Source organism: Emydura macquarii, unplaced genomic scaffold (genome assembly GCF_026122565.2).
Source record: "Emydura macquarii macquarii isolate MOO-44397 ecotype Brisbane River unplaced genomic scaffold, CSIRO-AGI_Emac_v2 contig_2948, whole genome shotgun sequence".
In the NCBI taxonomy this organism is placed as follows: domain Eukaryota; kingdom Metazoa; phylum Chordata; order Testudines; family Chelidae; genus Emydura; species Emydura macquarii.
Window position 1 is genome coordinate 4,900,243 of NW_027133085.1, and position 16,653 is coordinate 4,916,895.

At 49.3% G+C, this 16,653-nt stretch overlaps 1 protein-coding gene across 2 annotated transcripts; it reads left to right on the forward strand.

Annotated features, from left to right (window-relative positions):
* Window positions 1-1,745: 1,745 nt before the first annotated feature.
* On the forward strand, window positions 1,746-15,474 carry LRRC14B (leucine rich repeat containing 14B). 2 transcript variants are annotated; one of them, XM_067569861.1, is made up of 2 exons: window positions 1,746-2,650; window positions 12,551-15,474. In XM_067569861.1, the coding sequence occupies exons 1-2, from the start codon at window positions 1,746-1,748 to the stop codon at window positions 13,194-13,196; spliced, it is 1,551 nt and encodes a 516-aa protein (XP_067425962.1). In that variant the 3' UTR covers window positions 13,197-15,474. The 2 variants fall into 2 exon arrangements, 1 of the variants encoding a protein (XP_067425962.1); XR_010924152.1 differs by lacking the exon at window positions 1,746-2,650 and adding an exon at window positions 8,098-11,975 and having other exon boundaries at window positions 12,551-12,682.
* Window positions 15,475-16,653: the final 1,179 nt, after the last annotated feature.

A 16,653-nucleotide genomic window follows, 5' to 3' on the forward strand; every position in this document is an offset into this window, starting at 1 on the left:
CAGTCCCTGGCTCTCCCTTAGCACTAGGGAGGAAGCTAGCACTTTACCAGGTGCAGGTTACTTCTCCCTCCCTATCAGTTCAGCTATTCTGGCTGGCAGATCAGGCAGTCAAGGGCTATATTCATCCTTCACCCCTGCCTGCTTGCACAGGAAGGGAAATTAGCATCCTTATGGAGGCTGCTATCCTTACCTATGCTGTGACTTGCAATGTGCAGGGAACTAAAGGGGAGTTTCATCTCCCTCATTCTCCTTTGTATCATGCTGGTCAACATGATAAGGAGTGATCGCTGCAGCCATTACTGTTGCCAAGTGTTTTGTGAGCAACACAGCAAGAAAGAGTTTTGGGGAGGCTTCAAAGGAGGAGAGTGAGGTAGCTTTGTGGCTGTTCATGGGAAGCTTCTCCCAAACATGAAGTGCAGCATAGGAGAAACCATGAAAGTATGTGTTTGAAAATTTAACAAGTGGGCAGTGGAGGCTGGCATGATGGGCCAATCGGAGGCAAGCATCATCAGCTCCATAGCCAATGAGAAGTGAGCAGTGAAAGTGAAGGCAAGCAGCTTATTTGTTGATATGATAGTGAAGAGGGAGTCAGTGGAGGGATTCAAAGAGAGGCTGACATGATCAAAGCAAAAAGATAGGAAAACAATCTTTACAGAAAAATTCTGAATGGATATGAGCAGGGAAAGATTGCATTTGTCATGGTCAGAAAGATATTGCACCTCCTAATTTTGCCTTTTCAAGAGTCTCAAAGCCTGGGCTGCCTCTGAGACTTGTTTGATTGATATCCACTGATCTGAAATATGTATGGCAGCTACCATATTTAGGTAGGATCAGAGGAGAGATCGGATGTTCACTTCAGTGCAGCAGCACCCCAGTCTACTTCTCTAGCCCCTAGGTTCTGTATGCCCAGATAATACTGCAAGATGTTGAACAGCCTGAGACTTGATGTCCTGCAGGAGACACTCAATACCTTTCAGTATCAGGCCCCAGAAGTGGTGGGAGGGAGGGGGCAGGAAGGGGGTGTATTCTGCAAGGAGGAAGACTTCTCAGTAACTGGATTTCTTAAAAAGATTGCCCCCACAGACCCACATTCTCCATCCCTGCTTGTCTTTGGAGTAGCAGCTCTAGTCAATAACCTAAGGAGCTAGAGCAGCGTATCTCTCTTCATATAGACTCAGGCACGATGCCTCAAGGTGCACGTGTCAAAACACGTGGTCCCAGCTTTGGCCTGCGCTGGGTTTCAGGTCCACACTGCTTGGAATGTAGTTGGTGGTAAACACTGTAAGCTGACCTTTAATATTTCTTAAAATCTAAATTAGTTTAATCACTTTTAAGAGAGTGAAATAGTGATTTTATTTTTTTTAAATTAAAATCTGAATACAATAAAATGGCTAATTGCAGAGAGAAAACTATTCCCATGTATATGTACTTTCCCCAGCTCTTCTAGCCCTGTTGGACAATAGCCTGCACTTATCAAAAACTGACCTTTTTTTTACAAAAATAAAGGTTAAATAAACAAAATGGTCCCTGAATAAATTAATCAAAACATGTGCCTTGTGTGACTCAGTCTCCAGCACCAAAATAGAAGCCAGGGATCAGCATGTGACTACTCACTTTACCTTCCCAAAGACATTTCACTTAGTCCCAAACAGCAGCTGCAGCTAAAAATAAAGAATGATAAGCAACCAGAACCTTAGTTAAACACAGAAGCCACCCTGAATGCCAGAAAGAAATCAAAGGCAACAATGAAGTCGCTGCGGTTTATTAGCGCTGAGGCACTTGTATCGAATGCACAGTTTGCCAGGAAAAGTCTCAGCAGTGTTGCACATAACCTTTTCCCTCTTCTTTTTAAAGCTAGTTATTTACTGGAGCAGGGGGAAGTGATTCATGACCTGGTGGAAAACTGGCCTCTGGCAGACTTTAATATAGGAAAACTGTTAGGGACAACAGTGGATTACCAGGAAGACATCAGCAGCAGAGCATGCTGTGTTTGTTTGGAAAGTTGTCTAGTTGGACTGAGAGATTATGTGTTGAATTGCTCTTCTCCATACTCAAAGAGACTGAAAGTGGTGGACCTGATGGGTATAAAAGATGTTGAAGTTCAGCTTTGCAAATGTAAGAAGACTATGGGAAGGTGGGCCAGGACAGAGTTCCTATCAAAGCTTTGCTTTGAGCTGCTTGTCGAAATGCAAAGACTGCAGTTCAATCCATGTATTTTTGATATCGCTATTGACGTCCTCGTTGACCTGTTTGTTACAGAGCAGAGCTATGAACTTGTGGTCCAAGCCTTATTGTTGAGGTGCCACTGTCCACTAAAGATTCGTTGTGTGGCATTCAGAGCTGATAGTCTCACTTTACGAAAGCTCTTCTACATCATAAAGCTCACAGATCCCTCTTCACTGCGCAAACTTGAAGTTGTTCACAATATTCGTTTGGAAATGGAGCACTTGGAAGTGTTGTTCAATAACATCCATTTTCCTCTACTGACATCGCTTACTCTGCCAGCCAGAACATTCAACGTGCAGCAGTTTACAGCTGAGGATGAACCAATCCTTATGACTATTGGAGAAAAGATGAGCCAAATGACGCAGCTGACTGAGCTGAGCCTGGCATTTTCTATCCTCACAGGAAGAATACGGAAACTGCTCAGGTATTTTGTTCCCAACAGTGTGACTGAAAGCAGTATGAGCCACTGGCAGTGCATGGGCTTGCCAAGGCTAAGGAAAAGGGGTGGGGTGAATAATGGAAATGTTTTCCTTGGAAAGTCCATTAAGATGTTTGCAGCAGTACATCAGAAATATTGATGTCTAACTAACTCACCTGCAGAAACCAGACTGTGAGTGAATTACAATCCCATGTCTGTGGTGGTTTTATGTGGAGAGAGGGGCAGTAAAATATAGTCTGAGACCATCTAATGCTTCTCAGTGAGTCTGTGTATCTCAAGGCCAGTGAGATCCAATGCTGTATCTATATTGGAATTTGGGTTAACACAACTAGCCCACGCTGAATACACAGAAAAATCCCGTAATTCTGAATGTTGGGGAAAAGCTGTCAATAAAGATCACTGTTGTTTTTGAATGACCTGAAACAACAGTTTACTGTGTTCTCTTCAAAGAGCCCATTTTACAGTGGAGCATATAACATAGTGACATGCTGAACTATTCTAATGTCAGTGAGATAATGTGTGGCCCCCAGCCCAGTTGTGACAGCTAGGCAAGACTGTCTATGCTCCAGTCCCTTACATCGTGTAAACATTTCAGCTGGAGCTTTAGCTCAGTCTCTGAAATATAGCAAGGGGAGTGAGTCTCAGAGCCCAGGCTCCAGACGGAGTGGGAACATCTACATTGCTATTTTTAGCCCCGTAGTATCAGCCCTGCAAACCTGAGTCAGTTGACACCGGGCTCTGAGACTCACTGCCATGGGACTTTTTAAAAAATGTTTTGCAGACATACCCTAAGACACTTCTGAAAAATCCCACCTCTAGGCATCTAAAGAGGGACTTAGGCTCCTAACTTTAGGCTCCTAGTTGTGAAAATATGGGCCATTATCTTTTTTTATTGAAAACTGAGACAATCTGCACCATTTTGAAGTCCTCATTTATTAACATTTTTGTTTCAGTGTGGTCTTTATACTGCCAAAAAAACAGGGAAGCGGCATTACACTGAGGCAATGTATGAGGGGGAAATTCCATCCCATATAGATAAGATGTGTTTCACATACACAGTATGGCCTTCTTGGTCTTTGATGGTACTGTCAGGCCTCATGGGTTTTGAAACCTGAGTCTATGGATGTGCTGTGAGTCAACAAACTCCAGTTCACCACACAGCAGCTCACAGATAGCAGCTGGGACCAGGGTTCATGAAGCCCAACTGGGGCCTAAGCCCTGCCCCTACACTCTGATTGGGAGAGGTTCAAGGCTTGTCATTAGGCTGCAGCCCCTATTTAAGCTAGAGGAGGAAACAGGAAGTTGTTCATACAACTGGGCTCCGCTCCACCCTGTCACAGACCGCTTGCCTGGTGTTTCCTGGTTCTGACTTGTCTCTGCCTCAGAAATTCCGCTTAATAAACTAGTTGCCATCAACAGGGAACTACACGATATCCGGGATAGGATCATGTTTTTGAATAACTGCATTTATATTCCCCTAGGTCAGGTGAGAGTGGCAGCCTTACAGCTATGCCACAACTCCCCCTGGCAGAACACTTGGCTTGCTTTAAAACTCAGCAATTCACATCCCATCTTTTCTGGTGGCCCCGAAAGCACACCATAATACAGGCCTTCTTCGTGTCCTACAAGTGTGCGCGTGTGATGGGGTGTACTTGCCCTGCACTGAAGACGAAGGGGTTAAGCCAATACTCCTGACAGTTGAAGCCATGCCCCCCACCCCTGGTGAGCATGCTGCATCTGCTACTGCAGTATAAAAGGGAGCAGCCCAGCTTGCTGGGGGTAGGAGGGGATGCCGAGGAGGAGGGATGCATGGTGGAGGCTCCAGCCAGGGAGCCAGAAGGTCCTGCAGACGCTCCATAGAAGCCAGGCCTGTAGACTGCTACACCCAACGCTGGAGGTGGGGACCCAGGAGACACTTGGACAGAGGCTTCAGGAATTGGGGTAGGAAGTAGCCCAGGGGATAGGCTACTGAACAGCTTTTGAAGAGACCGCACGTTTCGGCTGGATCCCCACTGTCACAGTGACAACCTTGAATCACTGACAGGGACCTGGTCTGGGACCTGGTAGAGCATGGAAGGCCTGGGTGCCACGCCCCCCCCCCCCCACTGGGAGCGGCCCCCTCCCTTTTTTCACTGGCCATTAGGCTGCCTGTCCCAGAACCCAAGGGCTGCTGCTGACCCTGCATGGGCATCAGACCTAGAGCATTCACATTCAAAGGCTGTTCAAAGTATCCTCAATCATAGCATTCATCCCTAAGGTAATTTCTGAGCTTTACATAAATCAATCTTTTCATTTACTGGTATTCTTCCCAAAACCTCATGCTTCCAGTGAGGAGAAAGAGAAGTCCTTGGACATTGGATGTGCTCTAGCATTTTACATGCACAGAATGAAAGCAATTAGGAAAAGGCCTAACCTATTTGTCGCTATAGCAGTGTGATCATAGAGACAAGTGTTATCTGCTCAAAGACTCTTTCAGTGGATCTCTAACTGTATTACTCTTTATCAGTTGGTATGTCTTCCTCCCCCAGACAGGTTGAGGGCCCACTCTACTAGAGTACAGCAACTTCAATAGCATCTCTTCAGGAAGTACCTATAGTGGATATTTGTAAGGCAACAACCTGAAGCATTTCATGAAGCATTAGTCCAGACCTCTTCTGCAGATGCAGCAGTATTACAGACAGCTATACCAACTGCATCCTCGCACCGCCTCCAGTTTGAATTCTGCTTACCAGTCACCCACATATGAAATACACATAGGGACCAGCACTTGAAGGAGTAGAGGTTACCTATCTGTAACTGAAGATTTTTCGAGATACTGTTCCCTATCTGTATTCCACTACCCATGTATTCACATGCAGGGGGATGGGAGGCCCACAGGAAACCTAAAATAGCATGAGCTCATACAGTCTCTTGAAACAAAGTCATTGTACTTTATAAGATATAAGCAAAGACAGAAGCCATCTTTGACATCTATCACTAGACAGACACAAGGGAACAGAGCTCTTGCAAGCTGAGAAAGATGGCTCCTTCAGCCAAAATGAGGTTGAAGTCTCTGAAAGCTGCATATAGGTGAGAAACCACCTTGAACAAAGCCTGTACCTTGCTAGATTTAGTTTTAGACTTTTAGATATTTGTTTTCACTTTTATTTGCTTGTAACCCTTTCTAACTCTATTCATTTTACTTGGCATCACTTAACTTATGTCCTGTTGTTAATAAATTTGTTATTGAGTATTTGCAGGATTCCTTGGCTTTTTTGGCCCACAAGCTCTTGGTGCTGGACGATGTCCTTTTGGGCAAGCTTGTATGTTCAGCAAACAATCAGGGCTGGAGTCAGAGGCGCTGCATCTGCGTTCCTGCTCAACTGCAGGGCCCAAGTCAGATGCAGGATCCCTGTCCTTTTCAGCTTTTTCTTCTGCACTGTCAGTGGCCAAATTATTAGCTACTAGTATGACAAAGTAATAGAAAACGTAAGACCAACATATAGTAGAATATGAAAGGTACATGTAGAATAAATGCAATTAATCAAATTTATCCCTGGTGTAAACCAATGAAACCAATAGAATTAGTTCTACTTTGAGTGATTGCTCATATCCATTCCAATATAGGTGAGTGCACACCACCGTGCACTGGTTCCCGGAACTTTTTTTCCCCTTAGCAGACCCCATAGGGTCAGCTTAGGCGCCCCCTGGAGTACTGCGCTCATGCCGCGGTATATGAGGCACCGTCGACCCTGCAGGTCCTCAGTTCCTTCTTTCCACCCGTGATGGTTGCTGGAACATCTTGCCTCTTGCCTTTCGCAAGTAGCAATCCCCTTACTGACTCTGTTAATCATTGTTTGAATAGTTTACTGTTAAGTATAGTGTTAAGTAGTTAAGTTAGTTAGCATTAGAACAGACGCCCTTAGGGGCTTAGGGCCAGGCCATGCCTGGCTCACCTGGTTTCAAGTCTTGTGCCACTTGTGGCAAGCCTCTTCCCATGAGTGACCCTCACGATCGCTGCCTCAAGTGCCTGAGAGAGCAGCATAGGAGGGACAAGTGCAAGATTTTTAAAGCCTTCAAGCTGAGGACTCAGAAGGAGCGGGATATTCGGCTGAAGGCTATTCTGATGGAGGCAGCGCTCCAACCGGCCTCTGAACCGCCGCATTCCACCTTGGCACCGAGCGTCTCCTCGGTGCAGAGCGCTCCACCGGCACAGGAGTTGACTCGACACAGCCCATCTCCAGTGCCCAAGAAGAAACAGCGCCAGGGTGTGGAGCGCTCATACTCCCCCACACCAGCCGGGGTCGAGCGAAGAGATGCACCAGCCACGGCTCATTGAGCCTGCTCCGGGACCTGCATCTCCATGCAGGGAGCCTTCTCCAACTCCTGGGGGTGGGGGAGCGCCCCTGCAAGGACCGTTGACACCGGAGGCTTTCCACGCGGCACGGGCCTTAATGGCCATGCACACGTCTCCTTCCCCCTTGGCCGAGGGTGCGAGGACTAGTGTCTCGGGGTAAACACGCGCTGGGTGCCCCGGGTGGATGGTCGAGACCCCTGTCAGGGAAGATGTCTCCCACCAGACGGCCATGGAGGGTAGAGCATGACAGTTCCCCTCACAGCTCTGAGGTCGGTCCCCGGCACCGGAGGCATCGTGCTCAAGGCAGTACTGCTCCAAGTCCACCTTGTGCAGTGTGCGCAGCTCCCGCTCCCACACCCTGGCACTGAGCCCTTCGCCACCACGGCACTGGACCCGATCTCCAGCACGGAGCCCGGCACGGAACCCGGCACCGAAGGATCCAGCCACCTCGACCCGTCACAGATCTGTCTTCAGGGTCGGGCTTGGCACCGAGACGCCATGGTCGGCACCATTCCCAGTCCCCGAAGGGCAAGCGGCACCGGAAGTCCTCGGTGCTGAGACGGAGGGCATCGGTGTCGTCCAGCTCGTCGGGGTGCGTGTCCTCCCATCGGCACCGCTCGTGGTGGCACCGACGCTCTTCTACTTCGTTGGGGTCATTGAGAGGCCGGTCCCCGACTAAGACCAGTAAAAGCTGCAGACATCGTCGGCACTGGTCTAGCTGCTCCGGGTCCCGCAAAGACAAGGGCACCCGCCACCCTCATGATGCTCCACAGCCGGTACCGATGCCAGCACCGGGGTGGCAGCAAGGGCCCTGGCAGTGGCCTTATTGGGGCCCAAGGGGGACACAGATGGGACAGGGGAATGTGTCAGTCCCATCCTCCGTGGCGCAGCAGGTGCCCCCCCACCAAGCCAACAGGCTAAGGGGCCATTCCTCGGAGGAGGAATCAGACCCTGAGGAGGGACCCTCCAAGGGGCCCCCTCAACAATCCTCCTCCTCTTCCCCAGATGAGATGGCCGCAACAGACTGCAGGGCATCCTTCCCAGACTTCAGGGCGCACCAGGAGCTCCTGAAAAGGGTGGCTTCTAACCTAAACCTAGAACTCAAGGAGCCCTCGGAGGAGGAGGATCCCCTTTTAGGGGTTGTTGGGTCAGCGGGACCATCAAGGATGGCCCTACCCGTACATGATAGGGTCCTTAAGCTGGCCAAAGACCTCTGGCAAACCGCTGCCTCGGTTGCCCCCACATCCAAGGGCGCTGAGAAAAAATACTATATCCCGGCAGAGGGGTTTGAATTTTTGTATACACACCCGGCCCCGGGGACTCTGGTGGTTGATGCGGCCAACCAGAGGGACAGGCAAGGTGGCCCAGGCACCACGCTGAAGAACAAGGATAACAAGAAACTTGACTTATTTGGGCGTAAAGTATACTCCACTGGGGCTTTGCAACTCCATATTGCGAACCACCAGGCCCTCCTAGGGAGGTACAATCTTAACCTCTGGGAATCCATGAGTCGGTTTGCAGAGGGGTTGCCCCAGGACCAGGCGGCAGACTTTGCCATGGACCTGGAAGAAGGCATCACCATGGCAGGGGTGGCGTTGCAAACCACCAGTGACGCTGCAGACACCGCTAGTAGAGCCATGGCCTCTGAAACAGCCATGAGGCGGTGTTCGTGGCTGCTGTCATCGGGGCTGTCCTAAGAGGTGCAGCAATCTATACAGGACCTGCCCTTCACTGGGGCGGGCCTGTTCTCAAAGAAAACCAACAAGAAGCTGCATGCTCTGAAGGATTCGCGAGCTACGCTCCGTTCCTTGGGACTCTAAATTCCCCAGGCCTTGAGGCGTCAGTCTCAGCCGCAGCCCCAATGCCAGGCATAGCCACCCCTTAGGACATCACCTAGACCCTCTCAGCTCAGTAGGGGCCGAGACAGGAGCAGGGGGTTCGGATGACGCAACCGCTCCAGTTCGTCCGCAGCCTCCCAGCAAGGACCCACTAAGGGGGCCAACCACAAAAAACAATTTTGATGGTGCACCCGAGGGTGGCACCGCTACCTCTCTTCCAGATCCACTCCTTCCATTTGCAGACAGGCTAAGACCCTTCTAAGCTGAGTGGTAGAATATCACCTCAGACTGTTGGGTCCTTGGCGTAGTTCTCAGGGGATATGCCCTTCAGTTCATGGCCTTCCCCCTGGATTCCCCCCCCCCACCTTGTCCCTCTTCAGGGACCCCTCTCACGAGCAACTCCTTTTGCAGGAGGTGAATATTCTCCTCCTCCTGGGGGCGGTGGAAGTGGTTCCTCCACAAGAAATAGGGAGGGGATTTTATTCCAGATACTTTCTCATCCCCAAAGCAAAAGAGGGCCTGAGACCCATATTATATCTACGCTGACTAAACAAATTTATCAAGTGTCTCAGGTTCTGCATGGTCTCCCTAGCCTCCATTATCCCTGCTTTGGATCCAGGAGATTGGTATGCCACTCTCGATTTGAAGGATGCGTACTTCCATATTTCCATCCTTCCCAACCACAGGCGCTTCCTCAAGTTTATGGTAGCTGGCTGCCATTACCAATTCTCGGCCCTGCCCTTTGGCCTCTCGTCCGCCCCCAGGGTATTTACCAAGTGCATGGCGGTAGTGGAGGCCCACTTGTGCCGCAGAGGGGTGCAGATCTTCCTGTACCTGGATGACTGGCTGATCAGGGGCAAGTCCAGGTCCCATGTTTGGAACAGCCTATCCCTCACCTGTGCGACATGCTCCAGACTGGGGCTGCTCATAAACGAGCAGAAGTCCACTCTTACCCCAGTGCAACGCATAGAGTTCATTGGGGCCACCATGGATGGTACCCAGGCCAGAGCCTTCCTCCCACAGCCTCGAGGCTATGGCTGTGATAATCGGCCAGCTACACAGGTGCCCCATGATGACAGCCAGGCACTGCCTACAGCTGTTAGGGCACATGGGGGCCTGCACATATGTGGTAAGGCTGGCTCACCTCAAACTCAGGCTTCTCCCGGCATGGTTAGCCTCGGTGTATGCACCGATCAGACACCCCTTGAACAGGGTGGTCACGGTTCCCCCAGGGGTCCTAGCCTCAATGAACTGGTGGAGGACTCCGGGGGAGGTGTTGAAAGGAGTTCCTTTCAGGGATCTGGCCCCATTGGTCATCCTGATCACAGACACTTTGGACGTGGGGTGGGGAGCCCACATCACTACCAACCTGAGCACCTAGGGGCTGTGGTCGGAGGAGGAGAAGAGCCTCCACATCAATCTGAGAGCTCAGTGCAGTCCGGTTGGCCTGCAAGGTGTTCCTCAGATTCCTGAGGGGTAGGATGGTTCAGGTCCTGATGGACAATACCGCAGCCATGTTTTACATGAACAGGCAGGGGGGAGCATGCTCCTCGGCTCTCTGCCAGGAGGCCATTCGACTGTGGGACTTCGCAGTGAAGCACAACTTTCACTTATCTGCCTCTCACCTCCCGGGGGTCAGGAACGACGAGGCGGACCCGCCTCAGCAAGTCGTTTCTACCCCGCCATGACTGGTCACCTGGAGGTGGTGACTTATTTTCTGCAAGTGGGGTGTTCCCCAACTAGACCTATTCGCGTCGTTCTGGAACAGGAAGTGCCCAAGGTTCTGCTCCTTCTGGGGCCGCGAGCCGGGCTCCATCTCTGACACATTCCTCATCAAGTGGGAGGGGACCCTCATGTACGCGTTTCCTCCCATCCCGCTCCTGCCTAAGGTCCTCTTGAAAATCAAGAGGGACAGAGCGGACATGATACTCATTGCCCCAGCCTGGCCGAGACAACACTGGTACAGTATGCTGCTGGTCCTGTCGATCGCCCCGCTAGTGGATCTCCCGAGGCGTCACGACCTGATCTCCCAGGACTAGGGTCGCCTGCTCCACTCGGACCTGGACTCCCTCCATCTGACGGCATGGAGGCTCTGTGGCTGACTGAGGGAGAGAGAGCCTGCTCGGCGCAGGTCCAACAAATTCTGCTGGGCAGCAGAAAACCTTCACACGGGTTGTGTACTAGGCCAAGTGGAGACAGTTTACCTGCTGGGCGGAGTCCCGGGGCATCCTGCAGAGCTGCTCACCTGTCCAGGTGATCCTGGAGTATCTGCTCCACCTGAAACTCCAGGGTTTGGCACTAGCCGCCCTGAGAGTCCACCTGCCAGCTATCTCAGCTTTCCACCAGCCGCTAGAGGGGAGGTTCCTGTTTTCCCACCCCATGTCAGTCAGGTTCCTTAAGGGAGTGAAGAGGCTTTACCCACAGGTCCATGACCCGGTGCCTCCCTGGGAACTAAACCTGGTCCTCTCCAGACTAACGGGGCCCCCCTTCGAGCCCATGGCTACATGCCCGCTGCTTGTCCTCTCTTAGAAGGTAGCTTTCCTGGTGGCCATTACCTCGGCTAGGAGGGTTTCTGAGATAAGAGCTTTGACCTCGGAGCCCTCCTACCCAGTGTTTTATAAGGACAAGGTGCGGTTGAGACCCCATCCAGCCTTCCTGCCTAAGGTGGTCTCCCAGTTCCACTATAACCAAGATATCTTCCTCCCCGTGTTTTTTCCAAAACCGCACGGGTCGGAGGAGGAGCGGAGATGGCACTCACTGGACGTGAGATGAGCCCTGGCCTACTACATCGATAGGACACGGCCGTTCCGGAAGTCGACGCAGCTGTTCGTTGCAGTGGCAGACCGGATGAAAGGCTCACCTGTCTCCACCTAGCACATCTCCGCGTGGATCACCGCCTGCATTAAGTGCTGCTACGAGCAGGCAAATGTACCACTTCCAGGGGCTGTTTCAGCGCACTCAACCAGAGCTCAGGCCTCGTCTGCGGCCTTCCTGGAGAGAGTGCCCCCGCAGGACATCATCGGTGCATACCTTCACGTCCCACTACGCCATCATGCAGCAGGCAAGAGAGGACATGGGATTCGTCAGAGCCGTGCTGATGAGAGCAGCTCACCTGTAACTCCTACCCACCTGCAAGGTATGGCTTTTTAATCGCCTATATTGGAATGGGAATGAGCAATCACTCGAAGTAGAAAACAGGTTTACTTACCAGTAACTGTTCTTCGAGATGTGTTGCTCATATCCATTCCACACCCACCCTCTGTCCCCGCTGTCGGAGTCAGCAGAAAGAAGGGACTGAGGGCCCATGGGGTCGGCGGTGCCTCATATACCACGGCATGAGCGCGGTACTCCAGTGGGCGCCTAAGCTGACCCTACGGGGTCTGCTAAGGGGAAAAAAGTTCCGGGAACCAGTGCACGGTGGCTGCACTCACCTATATTGGAATGGATATGAGCAACACATCTCAGAGAACAACAGTTACTGGTAAGTAACCCTGTTTTTTAGTGCATCCATTTAGGACATTAATTTTGATGCATAACATATACCTTTCAGTTAATCGAACTAATTATAAAATTATTAAAGAATATAGCAGACAGAGGTTGTAATAATGATCAACAGCTATTTCAATGTTTACACAGTTCTTTTAAGATTTATTTCAATTTTCTAATACCATTTTATGCTGTAAATATTTTGTCTTTCATTTAAATCTGCAGCCCACTGAAAACCCCTCTGAAGCTACTGGATGTTTCTAACTGCTCCCTGAACCATGCTGACATGGCCTATTTAGCCAATAGTCTCCATTCTAACCACCTGGAAGTACTGGACCTCAGTGGGCATAATGTGGCTGATCTTTACCCATCAACCTTCTTCAAACTTCTCAGCCATTGCTCTCATACTCTGAAGATTCTCATCCTTGAGGAATGTAACATTCAAGACATTCATGTAAATATGTTGATTTTGGGTTTGAGCCCCTGCCGGAAGCTACAAGAGTTCAAGTTCCTTGGAAATCCCCTGTCATCCCGAGCACTTAAATGCCTCTTTAATGTTTTCATTGACTTGCCGATGCTGAAATACATTGAGTTCCCAGTTCCTAGGGACTGCTATCCTAACAATGTCACCTACCCAATTGATGATGCTGACCTCTCAAAATTTGATCACCAAAAATATGAGAGAGTATCAGAGGAACTTAATATTATTTTACTTCAGGCAAACCGGAAGGACATAAAGGCTTCAACACCGCTCTTTGGAAGCTATGATGCAGCCATTCAAGAGACAGGCAATGAACTGGGATCTTACTTGCTGAAATCTTTCAAACATACCCTAGAAAACTTTAACAAAGCTCTTCAAGAAATGAATTAAGATGTAGTTGTGATGACTGCTCTGCCTTACGGAGAGTAAATTCAATATATACTAGGAACTTCAAAACACTGCACCTCCATTTCTGCTTTCTCTGTTTTCTGGACTGTACTTAGCTTTATTTTTGGAGCTACAATATAGCATATGCATTTTTAACCATGCTGTGATCTGGCATGTATTAATGTAAAGGCCACTTTTTTGGGAACTCCTTTAATCATATGCATATGCATATTCTACACAAAAGCACAGCTTTGGTTCCAGTTACTGCACTAACAAGATATGATTGCATTTCACCCTCAGCATGACCTGCCTAATTCAAGGCCAGACATATTTTTTAATTTGCCTAATAACTATGGGCCAAATTGTGCCCTCTTGCAACTAAACACAATGAGAGGGACCTTAGGAGGAACGAACCTCCACTAATTTTCTGTGACAAAGTTTTATCCAAATTTGGTTAAGGGGTTTGCCCCCCCTTGGAAGATGTAGGGATTCCAATCCCCAAATCCTGCACACCCTCAAGAATCACGAGGCTCTCAGAAGACCTGCTGGAGCCTCAGGGCCATCCCTGCAGAGGGATCCTGTCTCTGCATTAGCTTTAAGAGCCCCTGTCCCCTCAAGATCCATGGCAGTGTGACTGCAATGGAGATGAGCAATCAGAGCTGGTAGCAGCTTCTAGAGCCCACCTTTAAGGCGAAGTTCCATATTGCAGAGTGGACTCCAATTAAAAGATAATTCAGCTCCGAGCCACATTAATTCCTGAGTGTATGTCCCTAAAGGCTTGAGGGATGGGGTGGAGATGGTGTGAACCTATAGGCAGGTTGTCTTGAGACCTGGAGGAAGGGGAGGCAGGGTGCCATCGAGATCGCTGACCCTTCTTTCATATGTGGATGGGAGAGATTCACATAGGGACGGTCCCCTCCCTGCATGGATCCTGGAGGATGAACAGACCCTAAATACAGTAACTGCACAACTGCCTTCTGCAACACCATCATCTTCATACGAGCAATGCTGGAATCTGCAGAGCAGCCCCCAGAGGAGAAGTGCAGGGAATATGCTAAGTAACTTTGTTTGTTTGCTTTTCCTCTCTATGATGATAATATAGAATAATTAAATGCAACTCTAAAAATCACATGAGCATATACTCTCAATAATGCCACTTTTCTGAGGTTTATAATGATTGTTATCCATGGTCTGTGTATTAATTAATTTAAATCCAGCATACATACAAATCAAAATAAAAAGAAGAAAATAAAAGCTGTGTGGTTCCTTACCCCATACAGGAGAAGGAGCAGCACCCTCCATGTCCTCCACCACTCCTTGCCCCTAGGAAGAGAGAGAAAACTCACCATTAAATCTCCTGACATAGAGTCTAGTTGCGAGGGAACCGAAAGCAGCATGGGCAGGTGGTGGGAAAGGACCAAGCAGCCAGCCTATGCTAATACTACCTTGGCCAAAAGCTATGGGCTTGCTTGTAAGATCATAAATATCAGACCAGCAGCACTTGCTTGTGCTGTTGTCAGTCTGGTGTAATTCTCCTCTTTGCAGTTAATATTTCTTAGCTAGTAGTAGGTCATTGCTGATCTCTGCTAGCTGAGGGTATCTAGACAGCAAACAGCAGCCCACGGCAGACTCTCAGAGCTTGGGTTGGCAGACTTGGGTTCATGATCTGGAGCTAAAAATATCTATGTATACGTTGTGGCTTGGGCTCTGAAGGCTACGGAGAGGTTGGACTTCAGTGTTCAAGCTCCAGCCCAAGCCACAATGTCTACACAGTATTCTTAGCACTGTGGCCTGGGCCTCGCCAGACCAAGTATGTCAACCCCAGCTTTGAGGCTCACTGCCATGGACTGCTGCTTGCTGGGTAGACATTCGTACCCCAAGAGGATGGAAGGGAGAGGAAATCAGGGAAGAGAAAGGGAGCAGGAAAACTGCTGCTCTGATCCTGATGATGTTGGTCTGGTGCTTTACATTTTTCCTGAACTGAGTATATAATTTTTCTAGGAGACATCCTGAAAGTGAGACTAATTTAAACTAAACTAAACTAAGACTAAGGCAGTCTAATTTATTACTGTCACAGTTTCAGGGTTAACTATATCTTTGACCCCTCTCCTTGTTTTCCTTGAGGGCACCCAATTCAGGTGTCAGATGGGTTTGTATTGAACACAGCTCAACTGTGCCTCTGCTGCGGCTATCCATGCTGCCACAGGTACACTGCTATATATACTCTCACTAGCTCAATGAGAGTATATGCAATGCACCCGAGGGTGCTGAGGGAGTTGGCTGAGGTGATTTCAGAGCCATTGGCTATTATCTTTGAAAGCTTGTGGCAACAGGGGGAGGTCCCTGATGACTGGAAAAAAGCAAATATAGTGCCCATCTTCAAAAAAGGGAGGAAAGAGGATCCAGGGAACTACAAACTGGTCAGCCTCACTTCAATCCCTGGAAAAATCATGGAGCAGATACTTAAGGAATCCATTTTAAGGCACTTGGAAGAGAGGAAGGTGATCAGGAACAGTCAACACGGATTCACCAAGGGAAAGTCATGCCTGACCAACCTGATTGCTTTCTATGATGAGATGACTGGCTCTGTGGATGTAGGGAAGACGGTAGATGTGATATACCTTGACTTTAGCAAAGCTTTTGATACTGTCTCTCACATTATTCTTATCAGCAAGTTAAAGAAGTATGGGTTGGATGAATGGACTACAAAATGGATAGAGAACTGGCTAGCGCATAGGGCTCAACGAGTAGTGATCAACGGCTCTATGTCTAGCTGGCAACCAGTCACAAGCGGAGTGCCCCAGGGGTCGGTCCTGGGGCCGGTTTTGTTCAACATCTTCATTAATGATCTGGAGGATGGGGTAGATTGCACCCTCAGCACGTTTGTGGATGACACTAAGCTGGGGGGAGTGGTAGATACCCTGGAGGGTAGGGATAGGATACAGAAGGACCTAAACAAACTGAAGGATTGGGCCAAAAGAAATCTGATGAGGTTCAACAAAGAAAAGTGCAGAGTCCTCCACTTAGGAAGGAAGAATCCCATGCACAGCTATAGACTGGGGACCAACGAGCTAGGCAGCAGTTCTGCAGAAAAGGACCTGGGGGTTACAGTGGATAAAAAGCTGGATATGAGTCAGCAGTGTGCCCTGGTTGTCAAGAAGGCTAATAGCATATTGGGCTGCATTAGGAGGAGCATTGCCAGCAGGTCGTGGGAAGTGATTATTCCCCTCTATTCGGCATTGGTGAGGCCGCATTTAGAGTATTGTGTCCAGTTTTGGGCCCCCCCACTACGAAAAGGATGTAGACAAGTTGGAGAGAGTCCAGCGGAGGGCAACAAAAATAATTAGGGGGCTGGAGCACAGGACTTATGAGAAGAGGCTAAGGAAACTGGGCTTGTTCAGTCTGCAGAAGAGAAGAATGAGTGGGGATTTGATAGCGGCCTTTAACTACCTGAAAGGGG